Raw genomic sequence first — 24,570 nt, 5'->3', positions numbered from 1 at the left:
GCCCTCAGTTTTGCCCCTCTTTTTCCTGTGTGTGCTGGGGTGCATGAACCTTGCAGGAGAGAGGGATGGGGTCATCTTTGAACCAGGTGAAGTGACTGCCTGGTTGGGGAGAGGAGCTAAGGCGGATGCTGACCCCGGGAAGGCCTGTTGAATCCTTGGCCACATCCAAAGGAGCATGAGCAGCAGGACAAGAGAGGGGATTCTGCCCCTCTACTCCGTTCTGGTGAGACCTCTCCTGCAGCCCTGCATCCAGCTCTGCAGTCCTTAGTACAGGGAAGGTATGGACTTGCGGGAGAGGGTACAGAGGAAGGTCACAGAAATCAGCAGGATAGAGTATCTCTCCTATGGGGAACAGATGAGAGTTGGGGTTGTTCAGCCTGGAGAAGACTCCATGGACACCTTATTGCTTCAGTTCTTAGAAGGGGCCTATAGGAAAGATGGGGAGAGACTTTTTTGCAGGACCTGTTGTGATAGGATGAGGGATGATGGTTTTAAACTAAAAGAGGGAAGACTCAGGCTGGATGTGAAGAAAAAGTTCTTTACATTGAGGGTGGTAAATACCGCACAGGTTGCCCTGAGAGGTGGTGGGTGCACATCCCTAGAACCATTCAAGACCAGGCTGGATGTGGTTCTGAGCAACCTGATCTAGTTAAAGATGTTCCTGCTTATTGCAGGGGGTTGGAATTTAGATGAGCTTTGAAGGTCCCTTCCAACCCAAACCGATCCGATTCTATGAACCAGAGCTGCCTTGTCACAGTGCATGGGGTGGTGGGGACAGGGTGAATCCCCTTCTGGAGGGATCATTTCAGCTCCCATCTGTGCAGTGGTGACACTCCACGCTGCCAAAGGCTCACGCGCACAAGGACGTGGCCCCTGGGACAAGCACCTTCTGCTGGCAGAGACAGGGATGCTATACCCTGGGGACCCTGGCGTCTGGCGGGGAGGGAGAGCAGCCTGCGGCTCCCCTCCTCCTGGGTGCCATCTTACCTTGGGCCCCGGGGCGATGCCCTGCAAGCAGTGAGGATGCCGGAGGAAGGCAAGAGGCTGAGGAAGACCCTACATTGACTTTTATGTGGCTGCAGCGTGCTGACCCTGAGATGGGAGCAGCAGCGTTTTGGCCTGCCCGGGGGCCCGGCTCGCCGTGGCGCTGCCTGTTTGCTCCAGCTTCCTGCGGGTACAAAAGGGAGGAACCGGACCCACCCTTCCGTCCCCGGGGTGAGGGCTCTGCGTCCGCCCCATAGTGGGTTGCGGAGGTGGGGTCCCCCGAGCAGGATTGATGGGGGAGGGTGACGGCGCCTGCGCTGAGCCGCCAGGGGGCGCCGTCCCCCTTCGGACAGCAGCTAGCGGCGGGCGGAGGCGGAGCGCTCCGCGGGGATTGGCGGGGTGGTGACAGAGGCGGGGCGAAGGCGGGGAGCGCCGCGGGGATTGGCAGGGCGGTGGCGAGGGGCGGGGCCGGGCGGCGGCGGGGGCCGGCTGCGGCGTGGCCGCTGCTCCACTCGCGGCGGCGATGTGACCCGGGCGGCGTGGGGAGGCGGCGCGGTTCCGGCCCCGTCCCGGCCAGACCCGACCTACCCCGGCCCGTCCCGCGGACGCACCCCCATGCCCGCTCACGGCCGCCCGCCGGTAGCGGCTGACGCCTGCGGAGCAGACACGCGAGGAGCCCGGGGAGGCGATGGCTGCGGATCTGGTGGTGTTGCTCTGCCTGGCTGCCGCCGCGGCCGCCGTGGAAGGTGAGACGCGACCGGGACCGGGAATGGGAATGGGAATGGGAAAGGAGTCGGGGGTGATGCTCAGCCGCGAGTCCCAGCGCCGCGGGGAACCGGCTCCCCCGTCGCGCAGTGTGCCGCGGGCGGCAGACTGTCACGGGGCTGGCTCCCGGCGCGGTCCCTGTCCGTTTCGAGGGGCGCGGAGCTCCCCTTGGCGCCGGCCGGTCCTGGCAGCCGCTCTCCCGCAGCCGGGGGGAGCCGGTGCTGGCAGCACGGGGCTCGCCCGCGGCCGTGGGTGGCTGCGGGAAGGGGCTGGGGGTTTTCCAGCGCTCGGGGGCGGCTGTGGAAAAGCCGTCCGGATCTGCGTGGGACCGGCGGCTGCTCCGGATGCTGTCCCCGGCAGAGCCCTGCCTGGGGTCGCGGTGGGGAACACCTCCAGGGGCCGTGGCTGTGCAGTAGGCTGCCTCTGGCTGTCTTCCTCCTCCCGTGCTTCCCAGCAGCACCCGTGAAAGCTTTGAGTCAAAGGAGGATGGGTGCACCTGCGATGTGGGCAAGGGGTCTCCTTTCTTTGGGATGGGCTGGTCCAGGAAATGCTTGTCCCATTGGTGGGCAGATGCATGGACATCCCTTCGGCGAGGTCCGTGCTGTCGGGCTGAAGTCTTTTTTCCCCATCAACCTGCCTGGCTGTGGGACTCTGTGCACTGGGATGGTGCCCACGGTTGAGACCCAGCCTCTGGGTGCTGGGCCTGGCAGGACAGCCAGGTCGCCCCAGGCTGGTGTTGGTGGTGCATTGCTGCTCTGGCTGGTGTGGCTTTGGAAGTATTTATTGGGTTATTGGTTTGCTTTATTTTGCTACTGCCTCCTTTGCTCCTGGTACAACACGAGCAAAGAGGCCGTGGCAGGGGTTGCCTGGTGCTTGAGCAGTATCTGTGAGTGAGGAATATTGTGTGGTCCCCCGCTTGAGGCAACAAGAAGCATGTGGCTACAGAAAGATGATGCATGGAGTCTTGTGGGCTAGCTGAGGTGCTGGCCTGTGTGGGGTTTGTCCCCTCTTTAGGGTGATACAGCTATTATGAGCATGGTTACAGCTGAACTAGATACTGATAGAGCTGGCTGGAGAGTGGCAGCTCAGCTCTGGGCAGCACAGAGCTGGTTCAGGAGCTGGAATGCTGCTGTGATGGTCTCCAGTGGGATGGGAGTGTTGGCCATGGTTGCCCTCTGCTCACAAGCATGCCTGCTGGGTTGTGGCAGCCAGGCCCATTTGCTGCAGCATCTACTTTCTGCCAGCTTTTGGCTGAGCCAGGCATTTGCTTTCTTATTTCTCAGGCTTCCTCCCTCGTTTCATCTCTGTATAGAAATAACTCGAGGTGGAAATGCTGATGTGTTGCTTAAGCGTGATGCAAACGGGTGCATGCTTGCTTGGTCGCAAAGCCGCACGTGAAGATGCCAGACCTGTTAGCAGCACTTCACTAGCTGGTGTTTGCAGCGTCAGCTGCTTGAGGTACTGCTGACATCGCGGCTGTCTGGGAGACCTCGGCTTGGTCCCTGTCTGAGAGCAGTCTCCTGGGTGATGTGTCTGTCTGTCTGTCATGCAGGGTCTTCCCCTGCTTGCCCCAAGCCATCCCTGGGAGTGTGTGCTGGGCTGGCAGAGCCAGCATCCTTGCCTGGGACTGAACCTGTTGAAGAGCAGTGTCATTTCTACTCAGCTGAGGAAATGGCTTGGATAGTAAAGTAGTATCCTGGGGGAGACCTCAGATTAAAGGGGAAATTTTGGATGAGAAATTCCTGAGGCAAAGCAATCGAATCTGGTTTGGACTTAAGGCGACAGGCTGCTGGCATCGTTATATAAGGAAAACACCTTTTTATGGAGCTTATTTAAATCGCATGGATCCTCCTGGTGCAGAGGTCACATTTGCTCGATTGAAACATGGGTTTTGCTGCCTAAGCTGAAGCATTTCCTAGAGCCTGACCTACCTTGGGGTCTGGCTTTTCCCCTGGAACAACCATGAGACCGGTTTTGCCAGCAGCCCTCTCTGACAGCAAGTCAAAGCCACGGCTGGAGGATGGCTGTGCCATGGCTCCCTGTGTCCCAGATGAGCCATCCGAACAAAAAGTCTTTTTTCTGGGATGCGGGGGGGGGGGGGGGGGGTAGGGGGAGAGTTGTTTGAGGGTCTGGACCCGGTTGGAGGGGGAGGAGGAGGAGGATGCAGCCGGGGTCAGGGCTGCCTGCAAACATCTCTTTATCCTCCATAAAACCTTGCTAACTCATTGCCTGCGGCACATGAACCTGGAGATAGTGGAGTCGCTTATCTGAGTTTTCTTATGGTTACTTGATTTTTACCAAATCTTGGGGCTTGGCTGGCTGCTTTCTGCTGGACACCTGGATCTTTATAGTAGTTTTAAAATCTTTTTGTGGCTTGTGAAGAGGAAGAGGGACATGAGAAGATGACAGGAAGAAATACTCCATCTCTCCCACACCCTGCAATCACTCAGGCGCCGCTCGTGTGCTCTCTCTTGTGTTAGCTGAACCAAATATAGTCACATTTAGCATATAGAGAGGATGGTAATGGGACATTGCTGCGCCTTTTAATACAGGAGTTGTTGGAATTTGAGGTGCTGGTATGTCAGTTGGGGCTGATGTCCATTTTGGTGCAGTTTCTCCACACAGGATATTTAATCTGCGTGCCTGCTCACCTATCCATCATCTCTCTGCCTCATGCCTGCTCTTTTAAAAGACAGATTTTTCTCTCCATCTCCTGTATTGCTGCTTGCAGCATTACGATAAGCAAAGCAAGGGGGGAGGGAGGTGAAAAGCTTCACTCAGGGCTGGCAGATCCGGCTTAGTTTTGCTTTCTGTGCTTATGTGCTTGCTTACCTGCCTTGCCTTCGGAATCACAGCCTGAGGGAGGACCGGGGATGAAGAGTTTGCATACAGCATGTTGTCCCTGGCTCCTACTCATTGCGTGCCGCCCATCCCAGGCGCCCTCTCTCCTCCCGTTTTGGCTCGGGATGCACACATCTGTTGCAGGCATCCTTTGGGCTTCCTCTGCTTCCGTCAGGCGCCGGAGTGGTGCCTGCACCGAGCAAGCTGAGAGCCGGTGGCTGCCGCACCACCCTTCCCATCACCGCTGTCACCATGTGAGCTTCCACCTTTGGCCCAGCTACTTCACCGGGAGCAGAGCAGTTTTCAAGGAGAAGCTAGGAACAAGTCTTCAGGAGAGATTTGCAAGTGCTGTTATCCTGCATGGGAATTTGCAAGTGCTGATATCTAGCCATTCCTTTACTCTTACTTTTTTGCACTAACTGTTTGGGAAAGAAAAAACCCCAAAACCTCAAGGGGAATAACTTTATCCTTGGCATGATGAGTGAGCCCAGATCTTGTTAGCCTGAAGGGAAAGCATTTTGTCAAGTCATAGAAAACTGCCCTGAGACTGCAGATACCTGTGTTGCTGGTATTTTTTTGGTTTTACTAATTGCTGGTATCTCCAGTCAATAAAAATGTGAGGTTTGTGATAAATGCGTATATTTTTCTGCTCTTTCTGCTTACTGTCTCCCTATGGACACAGTGTTGCTGTCCTGTGCTCCAGAATGTTTAGCGGCCCTGTCTACTGTGGCATGAGCTGCCGGGGAAGGTTTGTAAGGTGGCCTCATCCCTACCCCAGATGCAGCTCCTAGCACAACATGACAGAGTAAAAATCTTCTGCTGGCCATAAGAATCGGAAGAAAATATTGATGCCTATGAAGTAGCCTGAATGTGTTTGGCTCTGGATCCAGACCACGGTGCTAAATAATAGATGTTTCTAGCAGAAATGGATTCTGTAAGTGAAAGAAATACTCAGATTTGGTGAAAGGGGGAAAATAGTTCCTTGGGCAATGGGGAACTCAATGCTGATCAGGTCAGCAAAGTCTTGGTCCCTAGTGCAGAAGGACTGCTGTGGGGTGTAGATGAGGCCCTTAGTGACATAGTTTAATGGTGGACTTAACTTGGCAGTCCTGGGGTAGAGGTTGGACTTGATGATCTTAAAGGTCTTTTCCAACCTAGTTGATTCTATGAGGCTAATGGAAGACATGCTCAGAGCAAGGCTGAGGCTCTCAGAGTGCTGCTCTTGTAATGCCTGTGGTGTGTGCTGCACCACTCCAGCTGAGATCCAGACAGCTCAAGGAGGCTTTTTATACCTCTCCCAGCTGCGGGTACGAGCTCATCATACTCTGATGCGGAAATAGCTTCATGGAGGATACCCAGACTTCTGTGATACAGCCCAAAAGACACTGCAGTGCTCCGTTCCCTCTGAACAGACACAGTTGGTATAAGCAGTCATTTAACAGCACAGGGAGGCTGAGTAAATAGTTGGGGTTGGGGGAGGGAATGTTTTCCCCAAATATTCATTAGAATTTGAAAGTGCATTTCAATTTGACCTTGTTCTCTTTCTGCAAACATTTGAGCTATCAAGCATTGCATGCTTGAATACTTGCACAAGGCAAATGTTAAGCTTGGGTATTTGCTGGGTAGTGATTTGGAAAGGCACAGCCTCAGTTGTGATGTTACAAAGCCAGAGTGCCTGTTGCTCATGGAGGTCTACAGAGCTGGGGTGATGGGAGTGGTGTGGATATCCCACATGGTAGAAGTCCACTGGTGACCGAGAGCACCTTGCAAAGTGATGCTGAGTGGTGGGGATGGCAAATGAACATGAATCCAGAAGACTTTTGGATGCATCATGGTCCACCTGTGAACACAGGGTGCTTCTGCTGGCTGGGCCTCCAGCATCCCTCCCATTTTCCCCTCTTGGTGGAGGTTGGTGTGGGAGGAGAAAGAGATGGAGTGATATCAGAGCAGCATCAGGAGAGAGCGGGGATCTTGGATGGCCCCGGAATGCCAGGCTGGTTATTGCACAGTCCAGTTTTTAGGGGCTAAAACTAGTCTTTCCAAAGGTGAGCAGCTTGAGAGGCTGCATCAGAGTGTGCAGGAGTGGGAGCAGGCACAGGGGACTGATGTGGACACCATCCAGTAGCAGGTAGAGGCAGCACAGCCCTTGTTTTGGGGACAACGAGAGCAAACTCTTGCCCAAATCAGTACTACTGCTTTCCAGATAAGTGGCAGACATAGCTCCCTTCTGCACTGTAAATGTGGTTGCTCCCAGGCATAGCTGATATTTGTGGTTTGGTTTGGGTTTTCTTCTTTGCGTCACCATCCATTTTCCACAAAGTCACATCATGAGAAATGGTGAGAAAAATGTGATGTGTGTTTGTAGGAGCTGAAGGGTCTGCTTTATTTATTAATTTCTCATAACTTTTGAATTATTAAAGTGCGTTCGGCAGAGATTAACTTTCCCTGCTCAATATTTATTATTGTTTCATTTCTCTGGAAGTTGGAGCTACGAGAGCTTTGATAAATGGACTGAAAGGTTCTGTAGTTCCTCTATAGCTAATCTAAATATCCCCATATCCTTTGCTGAAAAGCTAATTTGTAATTTCCTATGGTAATGCTGCTTAGTGAGTTATAATGATACACCAGGGTCTGCTTTTCCTTCTGGTTCTCTGTTGAGGGAATAACGCTACCATAGGAAAATGGTGTGAAACCTGGAAACTGGCCATTAGTCCCTTAAATTTTTGGTCTAATGACAAAAATCCAGAAAGCATGTGGACCATATGGTCCATTTTCTTATGTCGAGGCTGGAAAGCATCCTTCTCCTGAGTTTAGTTTTGCAGGAGGGATGGGAGTGGTGGCTGGAGCTGTGCCGGAGCCGGCACTGTGTACTGATGCCATGACCCATCTGCCCATGTGGGTTTGCATCTGTAAGCAGAGCCTGATAATGTGCAGAATCCCTGCTTCTGGAAACCTCTTCCACCACCCCAATTATAAACAAGTGTTATCAGTCTTCTGAATAATTGAAGAGGCTTTCTGTTGAATATTTAATTACAATAATATTTGGTTAGCGGGGGTTGTTGGTCTCCTTTTGTGCAGTTGAGAATTGCTGCAAGAAAACAACCTGTTAAAAGAAAATGTTGTTGTCTATGATCATTGATTTTTCTTTTTCCTTTTCTTTTTTAAGCTAATCAGTTACTTAGTTGAAATTAGTTAATTAGCTCAGCTGCATTAAGGCTCTTTGGCATTTAAACTTGATGTTTCTAAATAATTATAGTTTTGCCTGCTAAGCCCACAACCCAGGGTGACCTAATTACTATTAAAGCATACGTGCTTTGGTCTGGCTTTAATAAGTTCCTGCTGGGAGGCCTGTGGTGAAAAATCAGAGGCAACAGTTCAAAGGGGAAGGGGCCCTGCGCTGAGCCCTGGCCAAGGAAGATGACTTTCTTTTGGCCTTGCTTCTTCCAATACAAACCTGTTAAGTTTGTTTGGGGGGAGATAGGGGGGTTACAGTATTTATTTATTTATTTAAATTGGGAAATAGCCACGCCAAGTGATAAGCTCTTATTAATAAGCCCTCAGGTATGCACTTGTTGTGTAGTAAGAAACACATTTAATATCTGGGGAGGCATCCAGTGGGTGTTACTGTTGTTCAAAGCTGATGAAGTGTTGATTTGTTATGCAAGGAGTAAAAGTGGAGGCTGGGAATAGGTGAGAGGCTGTGGCTATCCTTTTAGCTTTTAGGCTCTTTTCTCCCATCCCACACAGGGGCTTTGTCATGATGTTAAAGGATTGTTTCATGATGTTTTCCCCAAAAAGTCCTTCTTACATTCTGCCTGTCTCTCTGATGCACTGGTACTGTGTATGCTACAACCCAGCAGCAACAGGGCACCAAGTTTTGGATTATTCAAACCTAGTGAGCATCTTCCTTGGATTGCTTTGGATGTGGCTGGGTTTTGGTGTCTTTGCTTGGCTATATATTCATGTTTTTGAGGGGAAGAGCAGCTCAGCACACTGCCCTGGTGTTTGGCATCTCTGGATGTTCTCCTCATGGCTCTACCATCTCCTGGGGAGCCTTTTCAGTCTTGCAAAGCCCAAGACCTGTTGCAGGTACATGTCTTCGCATTCCTTTTCCTATTTTCTTTCCATTTGCAGGGCAGAATACGGGGACACCCATTTTTGCCTGGCCCTGCATGCCAGTCCGGGGGCAGGGCAGGTCTTCTTCATTCTGGGCTTAACTCCAAATAGGGGGGTGCTCCTTGAGCTCCAAAACCTGGGAAAACAGGTGTGTGGTGTTGGCTTTTGAGCATGAGACCAACCCCCCCTGTGCCAGCTCCCTGTTGCGGGGTGCTGTGGGTGAGCTGGCAAGCAACACACAAAATGCATCTACAAGGCAAAGTGGAGGGGATCCAGGGCTGGTGTTGGTCGCCTTTCTCCTGGTGCTATAACCTATGCCATGGCTGGAGAGATGGAGCAAGGAACGGCAACAACAGAAGTTGTATGGAGGCTCTAAATTTTCTTTTCTTTTATTCTTTATGCCATTGGAGGCCAGGGATGCGCCTTTGATTACCAGAGGCCTCCACTCTCTTCAGCTGCTTCCTTAGCCGCAGGGTCGGAGCGGACTCATTATCATCCTCGCCAGGGTCCTGTTCATATGAGGATAATTGCTTTTTGCTCAAAAGACATTAAATGACCGTGGAAGAGGCGAAGGGGTGTGAATTACATCTTCCCCAGGAAAACCAGGAACCCAACAGAAGAGTTGAAAAGGAAGCACTGCCCTTGGGAGGCAGGAGAAGTGGGCTGGCTGCTGGGGATCTGCTCCAGTCCTGTTGGGCAGCCCCCTGTCGTCTGGCTGGGGGGAGCTGGGAGGGGGATAGACTCATGTACTGGGGACAACCTGGGGCAGCTCAAAGAAATAGCGGGGTGCTGGCTTTGGTAGGTGGCTGAGCACCTTAATTTTATTGTTTTTCACCGAACACTTTCATATTTCTAAATGCCCAAGGAAGGAGATTGATGCATAGGAACAGACCATCACCTTTCCAGACATTTGAGATATACACACAGATATCATTCCCTTAGTCTATGGACCATCCCTGTAAAAGTCCATTGAGTTAATTTAATCCATGACTTTGGGCTCCATCTGTCATAACTGCCTGTTAAGGCAGGAAAGATGGTGTGTGGTGTTGGGTTGCTGTGTGCTCGAGCTAGTTCTGATTCCATCACCACTGCACTTTTCTGGTTTGAGTACCCACAGGGCCTGTTGCTGGGGTTTGAGTAGTCACAGTGCTTGTTGCAAGGGTTTTAGTACCTGCAGCACTTGTCACAGGAATGGAAGTAGCCGCAGTGCCTGATGCTGGAGTCCCTTGAAATTTCCAGATGCCCAAGGAATGAGATGGACACACAGAGACAGAGCAGGAGCAAGATGCTTTTAGAGCGCTCTGTGATGCATCAGCTCTGCTTTTCATATGAAACAAATATGTTCAATATGTTCATATAGCTACTGCTGTAACGATTTTTAAGCAGTGATGTTGGGTCTTTGCATCCTTTATTGAGTGCTGGCAATTAGAAGCACGGTCTGGCTGCAAGTGAGCCTGAGATGCTGCGTGCCTCAGCCCGTAGGGTTTGGCTGAAGCTGTCCAGAAGCTTCATGCAAGTGGGTGGACTTCCTGGAGATGCATGGTCTTTGAGATGAGTTGCTGGTGAGGGTCTAAATCGCTTGAGCGCATCAGGCTATTGGCAGAGGCACTGTGAGGCCATATATAATGGTGTTATTGTCACCAGGTACAAAACTGTAAAGGGGTAATTTCTGGATTAATAAAATATAGGAGGATCACCTCTATGCCATGTTTCCTGGGGAGGGATGGTGTGGTTCCTTGAGCCACGTGCACCACACCAGGTAGCCTCACTCTTCCTCAGTGAAATAGAGAGAAGCCTCAGCTGTGCAGGAATTAAAGGCACTGATGCCTTTAATTTGGACCCAGTTTAGGTAGGACCTTCCCAAACTCTTCCATCACCTGGTGATGCCCCTCCAATGGATGCTGAAACTGACCCTGCAGAGGGGAGGAGGTTGAAGGAGGCTGGTGGGAGCTGTAAGGTTGAGAGTTAATTGTGTTCAGTATCTTTACAAAAATCAGCTTTTATTATCCCTCCTTGCACTGTGCGTGGGTTATTACTGCAATGGCTGGCACCACTGCGCACATGCTGGAGTCCCCTGCACTGAAAGGCTTTCTCGAAAGCCTGCTGAAAGCTATAAAAAGACGCTCATTAACTTCGACGGGCTTTGGCTGAGGCTGGAGAAAATGGGCTTCTTTGAGAAGGATGCTGCTTAGAACACCCTCCCGCTCTGCCTTTGTGTGCCAGTGCTGGGGCTGATTGGGGATGGGGAAACCCTTGCTTTTGCACAGTCTGGCTCCTAACTGTGAGGAAATGGTCTGGTTGCCTTCAACCAGTGGGATCCACTGAGCAGCATCCCAGGGCTCCTTGCTAAAGGGGCTTGGGGGGTGATGGGTGGGTACCTGCCTTCCCCTGTGCCCTGATAACCCCTGTGTTTTCTCATCCCATGCCAGGCATGGACCCTGCCGGGCTGGTATGCAACTCGATCGCTCCCAAATGTGATGTCTTGAGTCAGCAGCCCAGCAGATTTTTGGAGGTGGCTTGTGGCAAGGCACGTTTTTATTTATTGCTTTAAAGCTTTGCAGCGTTCAGGGGAAACTGGGATGTCTTTGAAACATTTAAAGTATTCCTAATAGGTTACCTTGAAAGCTTTCTTCAGTCTTGAATGAATCAAAGTGCAAATGTTTATAATGCGACACCCACACGGGCTGGGAGAGGAATTTTATTAAGGCAGGAGAGTCAGAAAACAATAATAATAAAACATGTTTTATGAAGTTGGTGAGAAACTTATAAACTAGGTGAAGTTTTACAGCGTATGAATTTGATACAGGCTATAAATTTGAATTCCCAGGCTGGTCCTCAGGTCTTGCTCTTTATTACCTGAAATAACATTCTCCACTTTTAATAGCTGGCTGTGGCAAAGCAAATGCGGTTTTATTTCTCTAAATGATCTGCCATGCATGTCTTATAATCAAACTTTCACCTATCCTGAAGGCTTCAGCCCTTTCCTTGAGCAGCGCAGCGGCTGTTGCCAATTAGCGAATTATTGCTATTTGCTTTGCAGTGGCAGGAGGGACCTTGGAAATCCTTGTGTACATCCCCTGGTCTGGATTATTTAGCCTTTTACCAGCAGAAACTCCCTTATTGTCTGATAAGAGAGTTAGTTTTGCTAATACATCGGCAAAAAGGGTTTCAAAGATGCTCTTGATAAATCTGTGTATTGCACTAATAACCCACTGTGCTTCCAGCTCATGGCACTGCTTGTTGGGTCCCTGTACTGTCTGTGCACACACCAGCAGATTATTCCTCTTCAAAAGTATGTGATTACTAACATAAAGCGCTCTAGTTAATCACCAGATTATTCCCTTTCAAATGGGAAAGTAATTAGGGATGGCTTTTTAAATAGGCTTCCCACCCTTGGATCCGTTGGGATTAGCGTACGTGGGTGTGTAAATATTTAGTTTCCAAGGACTTTCTTATTTTTTTCCTCCCCTTCCTTGAAGAAACAGTGGTGATAAGCAATTGGAATGAGGCAGCAGCTATGCTTGGACACTTCTCCCGGTGTCTATAACATAATTGACATTAAAGATGACCCACAAAGGAAAATGAAGTTTTGCTGGTGCGATGCACCAAGCCAGCTTTTAAAACAGGGTTTCCTCAGCTTGTCTTTGAAGTTGAAGAGTGTTTTGCCTTGGGATGCTGGGATGTGTGGCGTGATGGAGAGCAAGTGCAACCCAGGGACCGTAAGAGCTATGATTGAGTGTCATGGCCTTGGTTGAATCTTTTGCCTCCAGGTGCCTGCTAGGCTGGGGGGATTTTGGAGCTTGTTTCCATTCATGGAAGTATCTATCTCTTTAACATCCAAACAATTTGGACTTTTTTGCACTAAGGCGCTTGATGTTTGGATTCAAAACCATGTCTTGTTTTGAAACTTGATGCAGCATTTGCTATGTGTTTGTAAAACTGGGAAGGCAAGTGAAAAAAAGCTGAAGTCAGAAGCAAAATACATAGATGCAAAAATGGGTTTAACAGAGTGATCTGGTGGAGTTGCAGTTAAAGTATCAGTTGAAACCAGTAATTGACACAACTCTCTTAGAAGTCTGCATTCCCTTGAGACCCCCAGAGCCTTTCCTAGAGCTGACACATACCCTTGCCAGGCCAGGAGAAGCCAGAACTTGTATTTCCCCATCCATCTAGCTAAGAAATCCCAAGCACTAGTGAGGCACCAGCAGAAAACCTGGCTCAGAAGAAAACCTGCACAGCCCTGAGGTTTTAGAGGTCAGGAGCAGCTCTCGGTGTGCCTGTCCTGCTTCTGGGAGGTACCTACAAGGTACTTTCGGGGCATCAGTGCTTCAAATGCTCACGAACCCATCACTTCTCTTTCTGGCAGGGGTTATTTATTCTGGGCATTAACCCAGGGCTGCCTCTCGTGTGCCTTGGTCTTACTTTTAAAGATTGCATTTATGCTGTTCAGCTGTAATTGGCAACTTTTTGACTTTTTGTTTGCCTGCCTGCATGCTGAAAAGCCTTCAGAGGTTGTTTAGGAGGCAAGGGGAGCTTGTAGATCTAGCGCTTTTTGGTGTTTTTTTTGTTATTATATATTATTGTAATTAAAACATATTTTTAGCAGCTGAAACTCGAGCCCGTCTGGGTATTTATACAGCAAGATGTTTTGGATGAGGAATAGGCCAAGATACTCACGTGGTTGGGGCCAACGTGAAACAAAAGAATCCATTTATTATCCAGGCAGGAAATTTGTTCTTCGGGATGTTGTAGCTGTAGACATAATGATTTCATTTCCTTTGGTTCACCCAGATTAATGGCTTGTGCTCTTTTGTTTGTGTGCCTGTGTTATTTCTGCAACACGACTTCCCCTCCTGCTCCGTGCTGGCGTGTGCGAACATGTGTGCAAGTGCCCTGGGCAAAGAGGGGGGGATACGGGGTCTCTTAGGCTGGGCTGCAGTGGGCTGGTTCGGTTTTTGGGGTCAGATAGTGGAAGAGAAGAGCAAAGCCTGTGGAATCACTTGGGGTGTCCTTCCTGGCAGTGTTAGATGTCCTGGTGTGCATGCATGTCCGTGATCTTCTTCTCCTGCATCTCCTTCTGCATTCTCCTCCTGCTGTGGGCACTGGGGCAGTGAGGGATGTTTTCCAGTGAGGTTGTGATGGGATGGCGGAGGTGGAGACATTGAGACAAGCATAAGTGTTGTCCTTATGGAAGGAATGAGAGCAGCACATCTTTTCCATGTCCGTGCTCAGGGGTGTATGTAGGTGCTGTGTACCTGGGAAATCCAACCTTTGTGCTCTCCTAAAAACTGCACTGGGAAACAGCTCCTTTTCCTAGGGAGCCATGCTGATGTGCAGGGATGCAGGTGTCAGCTGCATGGCAATGGATGAGCTGCTCCTTCCTTGCCAGTGACGTTGGCCTTTGATACCAAGCAGGTTCCAGCCCCTCGTGGGGCTGCTGGCCATCTGGAAACTGGTAGCACTTACACTCCTCAATTAAAAACCCCACAGGCTTGTCTTTGTGGGCTCTACAAGATCAGCAGCAGCCTTAATTGCTCCCTTTTGTGACTTCTGAGTGTTTGGCTTTCAAAAGTGATGTGACAGGCAAACAACGCCTTTGCATTGCTTCTGTCTGATCTGTCCTCACGGGTTTTGGCATAGAGCTTTTAATGTACTATGTGCAGTGCGACTGTGATCTTCTGTTCTATATTAATCTGGAGTAACCTGGTGGAGTTGGAAACGCCCATCTGTGATGAGGACTTGAATGTGGTGCTGCCTAGGATCCATGACAGAGAAGGTTCGGTGACCATCTTGCTGCCCTGTGCTCAGCTCTTCCTCCTTTCCTTCTGTAGGTGTTTCTGATTTAAATCTGGGGAGGAAAGAGTTTCTGACACCTCTTCTGGAGGAAGCTTCCCTGCTGAAGGAAGATGCTTTTGGCTATCAATGTGCATCTGCCATTGCTCCTGACATCCTTCCATCGTCTTGGTACTTGCTTTCAATGATCCCTTCTTGCATTCTTGTTGCGCCTTTGTGCTTTTGTTCTGAGTTCTTGTGCCACGAGGGGCTGGAAAGCGTGAGCCCACCATCTGAAAGCTGCAGGGAAGAGGGATAGGAAGCTTCTGGTGCCCTGCTGAGCTGTGAGTGCTTTCTCCCCACCTGCCTGCCATCCCAAATTGCTTCTGTGTCACCCAGGTGTCAGAGTTTGTGAAGATGTGACAGCTCCGTTGTGCAGAAGATGATGAACAGTAATGAGACCCAGAGCACAACGTGCACTTAAAATGATTTATTTCAGTAAGGAAACTACAATCAGGGAGGATGGGTCAGTGTCATCAGGAGAAGAGGTTGATATGGAGATGAGTTTAGGGGGAACTTTATCATCAATGGTGCCGCTTTAAAAATGAGCAGAGCTGGTGTTGCATGAAATGGAGCTCTGCCGATCATGCTGGAACCATCCCTTGCTCACAGTTGATCTTCGGTACCTCCCTGGGATCTGGCCAGGGACTGGCGGGCTGCTGGAGGTGCCTCAAGTGGATTTCTCCTTGCTTACCTCCTTGCAACCCCATGCTTAAGTGTTTTGGTGAGGTGTCACCCATGTGTTAAGTCATCTTTACCTGTGCATTTGGGAAGGAGACCATCCTGGGGTGTGTGTAGGGAAAACAATCCCCCAACCTTGCCTTGGCACCACTCCTGGCACACAGATGGCTGTCCTCATGCTAGAGCCTTCTCCCAGCTTGCACCCGTGCAGGCACTGGAGGCAGAGGATGCTGGGCAGGCCAGCAGCCAAGCAGTGCCTCCTGCCAGCATCCTTCTCTTCCTCCTTCCTTGCCTCCCAGAGCTGGTGGGAGCTGTGGACACGCAGCAGTTCAGTCAGCTGCAGCTTGCAGGAAAAGCTTGGCGTAAGCCGAGTCCTAAGCAAAACCTTGTGATCTAAGGCTGACTTTCAGCAGTGTTCCTTTTTCCCCCTCTTCTCACAGAGTACAGATCCTGGTGGGGAGAAACCTGGGGGACATAGGGCCTCGTGCTGGCACGGCCAGGAGCAGGAGAAGGCAGGCAGCAGTTTGCCCACTGCTCCTGGCACAGTTCAGGTTATGCACCAACAGCTTATGAAGAGGGGTCCTGCAGCCCCTGCAGTGCACCCCATTAATGAAGAACACCTTCTAAAGGGGTAACTGCAGTTGATTGTAGCTGTCAGTAGTTTTAGGCAAGGGTTTAACACAGCTCCACTGGCCTGTCAGTGTCATCCTTGTGTGGATGGGTGTTTAGACACCTTGGCAAACACATTTTATTTACTCAATGGACCAGCTATCACGTGCATACGTACCTAAAGATAGCTCAGATTGATAGTAAAATTTTGGGGGACAGGATGGAGGGTAGTTACAGATCCTGGCCATTGGCTCTTTAGCCTAAATCAGAGTGGAGAAAAATAAAAAGACAGAAAAAAGGTGAGTTCCAGGCAAACCTGTAAAGCCAAGGGATGGGTTTGCAGGACATTTTGGGAAGCAGCGTTTGGTTGTGGGGCCAGAGCAAAAAAAACCCATTGGGGTCTGCTCACAGGGTGCTGTGCCCTTTGTCATGGACCTGTTGGTTTTGCTACATCCCCTTTCCCTCCCTTTCCCATGTGTGTAGCTTTATGGTGGGGAGGACATGGCAGGTGATGGGGCTGGCTTTCCACCAAAGGGGGATGCAGTGGAGCCTCCTCCACTCCCATTTGTGTCCCACCAGAGGCTTTCCCTTGCTGCCAGCAGCCCCCGTGGCGGCACAGATTTATTTCACTTTGCCTCTCGTGCTCTTTGCCTCATTTGCACTCGTGAGATGACTCCATATGGTGCAAAAACTGTAGAGCTGATGCTCGGCACGGCGGCCGGTGCTGGGAGGGAGGTGGTGCGGGAGCCGCTTCCCAACAAGCTTTTGCAGCTTCTTCCATTTGAGGTTCAATATTTCCACCTCCTCCCCTCGATGCCTGTGCTACGCTGAGGCCAGAGCCGAGTTCCACATCTCCAGTGGCAGTCAGAGCATCCCTGCATGTTTCCAGACGTGCTACCCTGCCTTCCCTCCTCTCCACCCTCTGAGGCTCCCAGGGCACGATGTTCAGGATGCATCCTCATGTCAGCAGTACTGTTGCTATTGTTTGGTTATTATTTACACCTGAAGAATAATTGACTGGCCTCCCTGAAGGCTTTAGTACGTGTTGGATGCTGCATTAAAAAATACAGGATCAATCTGGCTGCCGTTATTCTATGCTGGGCTGTGCCAGCAAGCTCATTGCATGCTTGCTTCACGCCGGCTTGTCCAGAGCGGGATTTTTCTTTGCAAGCCTCTAATTTTGGTTCGGAAGGGGAGTAAACTGTTTTCTGGCTCGACCAAGCAGTCTGGCTTTGGCTGTTGGCAGTCAGGGTGTTTGTCAGGGTGAAAAGGGAGGTTTTTCTCCCAGATTTTGGTGTCTGAAACACCAAGCCCCTGGATGTGTTGGGAGGAGATGCGCATGGGCGAAGGGATGCTGTTTGCTAAGCTTCAGTCCCCCGATAGTGCTTGCTCGCCATCTGAGCAGTCTGTCATGTTCATAGCTCATGCAGAATCCCTTTGACATTTTAAAATCAGATCTAGTAAATAGGAGCTGGACTATGCCAGGTGCATCTCTCGTCTTGAGGGCTCTTTATGGCTGGCATTTTAGATTTAGGGCTCTGCGAGATGCATGTTCTTGTAGCGAGCACAAAGCTTTCCTGGAGAACATGGTCCAAGACTGTGACTCATCCTGAATCCCTCAAGAAGGGAAATGTAGGATAAATGTTTTGGGTTTATAGAGCTTTCCTCATAGGCAGTGCTATCCCACAGTAAGGCAAAATAAATCCAGCAGGGAAGCAGAGCTGCATGGATAGGTCTGGTGCAGTAGCTCAGCAAAACGTCATGCACCACCAGCACAGAGACATTGCTGGAGTAGGTCTTGAAGACTGGCTTCATAGCCAAGCATGGTGCAGCTGTAAGACATGTATGAGCATACTGCTGCGGAGATCCTCAGGCAATTCCACAGGTGAATGTCCTGTGTATCCACACATGAAGACTATTCATCTTTTTTATTTATTCTAGCATGTGTAATCACGGATGATATTGATGTTTATGGTTTCTCTGTCTTCTTAGTTGACTAATTCTGTATTTAAAGGTTATCCTTTCCAAGGGAAATCCCAGTTTCACTGAACTCATTAGGCTTCAATGGTCCTTGTCTGTGAAATCCTAAATGCTGCTCTTATTTTATTTCCTTTTAGGGAGGTTCCTTGTCTTTTCATATATAGCATGATGAAGATCAAGTTATCTCTTCTCAAGGGAAGAGCTCCTGGCAGAATATCCTTCTCATAGAGCTCGCTCGCTTGCTTCCATTCAACCTGCCTGGAGCACACCATGTGCAACCAATGCTATACATGGCTGATGACCAAGTAGTGAGCTACAGAAAAGTAGCAGAAACATGAAGTTGCTGACATCACTATCCCATGTTTGGTTTATCCTTGCCATCCCTTAAGGTGCTGTGCTACCCCTGGGGTTTGTGGTGGGCTGGGGGACTGGATCCTCCTCACTTGCTTGACTGGTGAGATGGTTGTTCAAGTCAGCAGGTCTCTACCCAAGAGGTCCAGAATGCAAGGTGCTGCGCCCATCTGATGTTGAAACCACCTGACTGTGTGACAAGGGATAGAGTGTCCTCAGGCACCCAACCTTGAGTCTTCATCTGCTTTGGCATGTGCTCCTGGGTGGTGATAGTAGGGATGTCTCTTGGGATGGCTGGCTCTGTCCTGGTGGGCCAGAGCATTCCTTAAAGTGCTCTCTCGGCCCTTGTTGCTGCTTGATTTTGAGTTGCCAAACACATCTGCTCCCATCTGTAAATACTTAGGCATGGACTATGATCTGTGTGTGGATTTTGTATACCTGTGGCCTGTTTGCAATTATAAAAAGTATGATATCATCAACTGACTTTTGTCACTTACAGGAGCAAATGAGCTCCTTTATATTTGGAAAACATTGGATTACCTGTAACAAGCTGTCCTGAGATTCTCCCCTAGCATCCGATATCTGGGTTTGAGCTTGGTGGATTAAAACTTGTTCCCAGTTTTTCTGAAGTAGATTTACAATTAAGAAAACAAAAGGTATTGAAAGCCCTATCTCCTCTCTCTTGTCTTTGTATGTGATTTAGTCCCCTTTTTCTTTTTCCCTGTGATGTGTGCTCTTTTTGTTTTGGTAATTTGCTGCTGTTTCCTTCCCTCTTCCTTATCTCTCCCTCTGCAGTTCTTTCTCTTTTCCTCTCCATTCCTCTCCCCCTCCACCTCCCCCGTGTAATTTATTTGCAGGCAGGTTGTCTCTTTGATTTACTGTCTCTCTCCTTGGTAGGATTATAATTAATGGATTGTATGGCTTCAGCTGAGCTCATCCAACACCACGTACCCATGCTGGGTCAAGCCCCTTCCAAGTGTGAAAACCCAGAGGGAATGCTGGGGCTGGGTCTCTTCTGCATGGTGTGCAGGGAGGAGTGAGTGTTGGTCAGTGGGACTTATGGTCCAAACTTTACATCACCTCCTGAACTTTTTTAGCTGGTGTTAAACATGGGCTTGGTGGAGGGTCTTTCTCCTGTGCTTTGCTCTTGCCTGATATGCTGGGTTTGCCGTGCGTATGCATATACGCTTCCAGAAATTCAAGCAGGTATTTTACTGTCTGTTTTCAGGCACATCAACCAGTATATTTCAATTTGCTATATCCTGATATGGGTAGTGTTTGCTGTTTGTAATTAGAGCGTTTCATCCTGCAGTCACAGCAGGCAGCGGCTTATTGATAAAGTTGTTATATAGTTGCTGAGCAAACACCCCCAAATCTGAGCTTCATTAAGTTATTGCCTGCCCTGCTGTGATGCGTCTTCATTGCATGCTGAAATCCATGCCATTGACAAGGGATCCCAGAGGAGGTCCAGGACTGTGTTGTGCAGCCACAGCTTAACGCATCCCATCACAAATTGACACAACACACTCGTCCTCAGCTGATATGTATATGTATAAATTCTTTCTTTTTTCCAACCAAAAGCAGGGCTTTCTTGGCCACCACAGATGTTCTTATGCTGGCTGGTGGCCATTGATGGTAGTGTCATGGTTGAGGTGTCTTTGCAGAGCAGGCTCCTCTACCCCAAGAGGTTCATGTAGACCCCAGAGCATTGGTGGTTTCCTTTAAAACACAGGCAGAAGATGCTGGGTGTTGACTTGTTTTGTTGTTGTTTAGCACATCCTCCCCCTTCTCGACGGGTTCGTTATTCAGTGGGTAATCCTTCATAACGAACCCGCGGGAGATTGATAGGGAGAGCTCGTTATGCACTTCCAGAGCAGTTTCAACATCATTCCGTAGCAGCAAAATGCACCATTAAAGGCAGAGAGCTATGGGAATGATGGGATGTAATTAGTTGTTGCTGTAATATTTTTGATTGAAAGTATTTAGATACAGTAAGAGGCTGTTTTGGAAGCTGGTGCTCTCAGGAAACTGTTCAGAGCAGCAGCTCTTACCAAAGGAGAGAGGCTGATCCTGCTCTTACCTTGCCTACCTCTATAGCACTGTAATTAAACCATCTTGGAGATGTCATGGCATTCATGCAGTGTAGCTGCTGGCTCCTTTGTGGCATAAGGGGTGAGCAGTAGTGCTCCCTCTCAGTTAGGAGCAGGAACCAGATGGGGAGTCCTCCTGCAGAAGAGGCTTTTTGTGGGGTATGTGTGCCCAGCACCTTGCTGCCTTGGTCCCTGTGGCAAAGCCACACACATCACATGTTCATGCTTTTTCCCAGCTTAGTCCAAGCTCAGGGTATATTGAAGCCTTGCAAGGGTGAACCTGGACCACATTATAGGATGTTGTGGTCAGAAGCAATGTCATGAAGAGCACCTGGAATTACTCAGGCAACCTCCTGGTGTGTGCTTGAACCCCTTCATCTGTGGGAAATAGAATTAAATTCAGACTATTCCCCTGGCACCTGTGGGACTTTCTTCCCATTGATGTTGAGAGGTGTGATGCAATCATGAATTAATGGTGATGAAAGCCATGGATGCAGTCTGGGCTTGGCCTGAAGTCATGACAACCATGGCAAGGCAGAGCTTGCGGCATCATAGCAGTTGATATTATTTAGCACTAGTCTTTGTAATAAAGCATCTTGGCTCTGTTCCTTTATAGTTCCCTTTTTCTGGTAATGTCACCAAACTTGGACAGAAGCTTCCCAAGCTGTGCGCTTGCCTTGGGTTGATTTTGCTGAAGCTCCTGGGAGAGAAAGAGGAGGTAGAAGGAAAGCTTGGCATTTATGAGCATGAAATAAAGGGGAAAATATGGTGCTTTGCTTGTGGAAAAAACTCTTTTGCTTTTGTTCCCCTTCAGGAAGTCATGCTATGGGGCTGGGACTGCCCAGAGGACATGCCCTGGGGCTGGACCATGCAGTGAACCCGCCAGTGATAGCTTTGTACTGTAGCACATCAGGACAAGTTTCTGAAGATCTTACCCACAGTGCATCCTCTGTCACCCTGGACCCTAGACTTGAGCCCTGCATGGCCACATGTGCGCTGCCTCTCGCTCAATGCCTGCCCTCCCGTCTCCCTGTGAAGGTTCAGCTATTGACATGCACCCCTCTGCTCCCCACGCATCTTGGGGGCTTATTCCCAGCAGCTGGCATCCTTTCCAAATCTCCTTCTACCCATCTGTTGTTACCAAGCCTTCTCTCCCTATTTTGCTTAATTTCTGTCTTTTTTCCTCTTGGTTATCTTAGACATGCCTGCATCTCTTTGCATATGCCCAAGCATTTGCTTTTAAGTGCCTTAGGCTGGTTCCTGCCATTATGTTGTCGGAGCGAGAGCTGTTGCTTCTTGTTCTGGGAGAGGGACCATGTTCCCAAGGCATCTATTGAGGAGTGCAGTACTCCTGGAAGTTTCTTCATGGCCCCCCTGGACAGATTTGTTGTCACACCTCTTTCTGTCCAGATGACAGTGCTGAAACAGGATCAAGTTGTGTTGGTCTCCTTTCTTCCGCCTCTCTCTGCCTGTAGCCAGACCTTGCACCCTGCCAGGGAAAAGTCCCACCTTCTATGATGAGATTGGCAGGAGCCCTCTTTGCTGGAGAGATCTGAAATACAGGTTTCAAGCTGGGGGTTTCAGGAAATAAGTTTCACTTTGGTTTAGGTAGTTCAGAAAGGTTTTTCTGGAAGAGGCTTAAATCCTGTTGGGAAGGGTGGTTGGTGAGGTGGCATCAGCTCCTGCAGTGGATCCTGTGCTGCCCTGCTCCCCACCTGTCTACTCTTGCCTGAGTAACTTGAAGGATGCCACCCTTCCCTTTGCTTCTCTGAGATCCAGCTTATCCCACCACAGGCATCAGCTCTGGCCACATCTCTCACTGGTTTGGACAGGAGGGTGAGGGGAGCCGGGGATGGCAGCCGGTTCTCCCTGCCCGGATTGCATGAGCACTGTCACAGATGGATGTGCCGCTCAGCAGCGAGGATGCTGGTGCATTCTAATTGCTGGCATCTTTACTTGTTATGAGTGTAATTGTGAGTAGACGTTTGTTTTTGTATTGATAATTAGGGACTGGAACAGATGGTGAAGGCTTAGTTTAAAGTAATGTGTCCATTAAAGAAAATCTACTGTATACAGCTGAAGATTCTTCACTCTGAGAGCTAAGCTCTTGGTAGCAGAGCTTGTCTTCTCTCTAATGAGGACTTCAGCCATTATAGCCTGGTCAGCTGCCTTCAGTGGAGGCTCAGGTACTGAAGACTTCTCTGAGTGAATTGTATTGAGCTCCCTCCTGAGCAGAGCATCCCCTGGGCATCTGCTCTGCACACGTGTGTGAAATGAGTTGCTGGAGTAGCTGTACCTTGAGCAGGCAAGGGAAGGGCAGCGCCTTACCTGCATTTGCCCTGTGGGCACTGAGCCTGCCTGCTGGCACAGTGGAGGTGCTGGGATTGTCTGATGCAGGTGAACAGGCAGCACGGGGTTCATGTGGTGTGGCTAATGGTGTCATGCTAGATGTAGGAGGCATGGGGAGATGATAGCGTTAATACCCAGTGCCAAATAACAAGGAGTGGTCCTCACAGCAGGATGAGGCAGGCAAGAGGAGAGGTACAAGGTATCTGTGTGGCTTTTCCACTGGTTAATGCCACTCAGGCAGTGGTCTGCAGTAATCCCCTTGCTAGCAGGCAAAGGGATCTCACTTCCTGCCCCTGCTTTGCCTGCTCCCAAGGGCTGGATGCCTGGGGGAAGCGACCCCTGTGTCTGCACACTGGTAGTGATATTTTGCAGCCCAGAGATGGAGACATGAGCACTGAGAGCCTCCTCTCATCCCCCATTGCTTTGCAAGGAACTAGGGCAAGAGGCAGCATCATCTGCAACCCCCCCAGTGCTGAAGGAGGGTGCTCAGCAGCCTTAGCCCTAAGTGGCCTGGCCGTAAACGTCCCTGTGGGATTTCCCCTGGTGTCACGGGGTTACTTGAACCTCCCAGAAAATGAAGTAAAAGCCAAGATTTCCTCCAAGAGGAAGCAGCGGAGGTCAATGGGAAATTGCTCAGCTGAGTCTTTCTGGTGCCAGTGCCTCTGCAGTCACGGGGTTAGGGTGAGCTCAGCAGGAATTTGAGCTGAAATTTAGCCAGTTTATGTAAAAAAAAAACAACAAGCCAACCAAACCACTTTACCAGGTTATGGATCTTCTTGTATATGGCAGCTTCAGGGCAGAATCTGAGCAAGAGGTGGTCTGTAGAGGGTCAAACTTTTAGCAGTGGCTCTCAGCCCTCTTTTTCATTGGGTGTGCAAATTGCTTTAGAAACACAAAGCTGTTGAAGTGTGAGATGTGCATCAGTGTGGAAACCTCGTGAATGCAACCTCCCTGGCCACAGCCACACAGTCCCCTTGGGGCTCCAACAACCTCCAAATGAAAGCTTCTCTGTGTTCAATTAATTTATTTATTTAATTAGTTATTTTGAAGTCTGCTCTTTAGTGATCATTGCTGCTGCTGCTTTCTTTCCAAAAGAGCCTTTGGGGAGAAACTGGAGCTAAGGGGTGAGATCTCCTGGGTGGGATCCTGGTGGATGTCGCCTCAGAGCAGCGCTGGTCCTCGTGTGCTACTGCCCTGCACAGCAGCTGTATTTTATCAGGAGTACATTCCTCTGTCATCATCCCACCCCCCAAAAAATCCCAAATCCCATCCCAATGGCTTGGAGAAGGAAGCTGTAAGTGTGTGGAACAGGAAGGGAGATGATGGAGTGAGAATGCTGCCTGAACAAACCCTTGCAAGAAGTGCCTTTCCTGTAACTGAGTGTGTCCTTACTTACCATGGGGTGGGTGAGCTGGGTCCCAGGCTGGCCAACGCTCCCTGCGTCACCCTGGACTCTGCTGCCTCAGTTTCCTGTGCATGGCACGAGGATACTGCATTTGCTGTGGGGAAAAGCAGAGATCATTTTAGGGGCTCTCAGAGCATTCTTCCCTGCACAGCCCTGCTGGGAGGGGGGACTGGGAGGTGCTTGCACGGCCTTTTGCTTCCGCCTTTGCTTCCATTTATGCATGGGCACGTCTGCCTGCTATTTGAAGGGCCATAGTGAGCATTAAATGACAACTTAATGAGGTGTGGGGCTGTTTGCAAGGGATGGAAGGCTTGGTGGTGAGCAGAAACTTCCTGGAGGTCTGGAGCCCCTGGTCCTGAGGAGTTGGAACTGGGATTGTATTATCTGGCTTCTGCCAAACAGAAAAGGGCTGAAACTGTATGGAGTAACATGCTGTGATAGCATGAAGGCCACCATGCTTTTGTGTACCCTGTAGGGGTGAATGAGTGGGTGCTGTGGGCTTTGAAGGCTCCCTGGCAGTGCCACAGAAGCATCCTGGGATTGGTTAGGGGCGCAGAAGCCTTGCAT

At 49.9% G+C, this 24,570-nt stretch overlaps 1 protein-coding gene across 3 annotated transcripts in view; it reads left to right on the top strand.

The window, feature by feature from the left end:
* Positions 1-1,463: 1,463 nt before the first annotated feature.
* EPHB1 (EPH receptor B1) overlaps positions 1,464-24,570 on the top strand; it is a 77,674-nt gene continuing 54,567 nt past the window's right edge. For 2 of the 3 annotated variants that reach the window (XM_061465235.1, XM_061465236.1), the window contains exon 1: positions 1,464-1,730. In XM_061465235.1, the coding sequence (XP_061321219.1) occupies positions 1,673-1,730 (58 nt within the window). In that variant the 5' untranslated portion in view covers positions 1,464-1,672. Of the gene's footprint in view, positions 1,731-7,946; positions 8,047-24,570 lie in introns of those variants that run through there. The other variant, XM_061465237.1, reaches the window with a different exon arrangement.

This window comes from Pezoporus flaviventris, unplaced genomic scaffold (assembly GCF_033815535.1).
Source record: "Pezoporus flaviventris isolate CSIRO_AGI_PZ_B2104156 unplaced genomic scaffold, CSIRO_AGI_Pfla_v1 ptg000040l, whole genome shotgun sequence".
NCBI lineage: Eukaryota > Metazoa > Chordata > Aves > Psittaciformes > Psittacidae > Pezoporus > Pezoporus flaviventris.
Note: the sequence above shows the minus strand (reverse complement) of the source record. Positions and strands in the feature narration are given on the sequence as shown.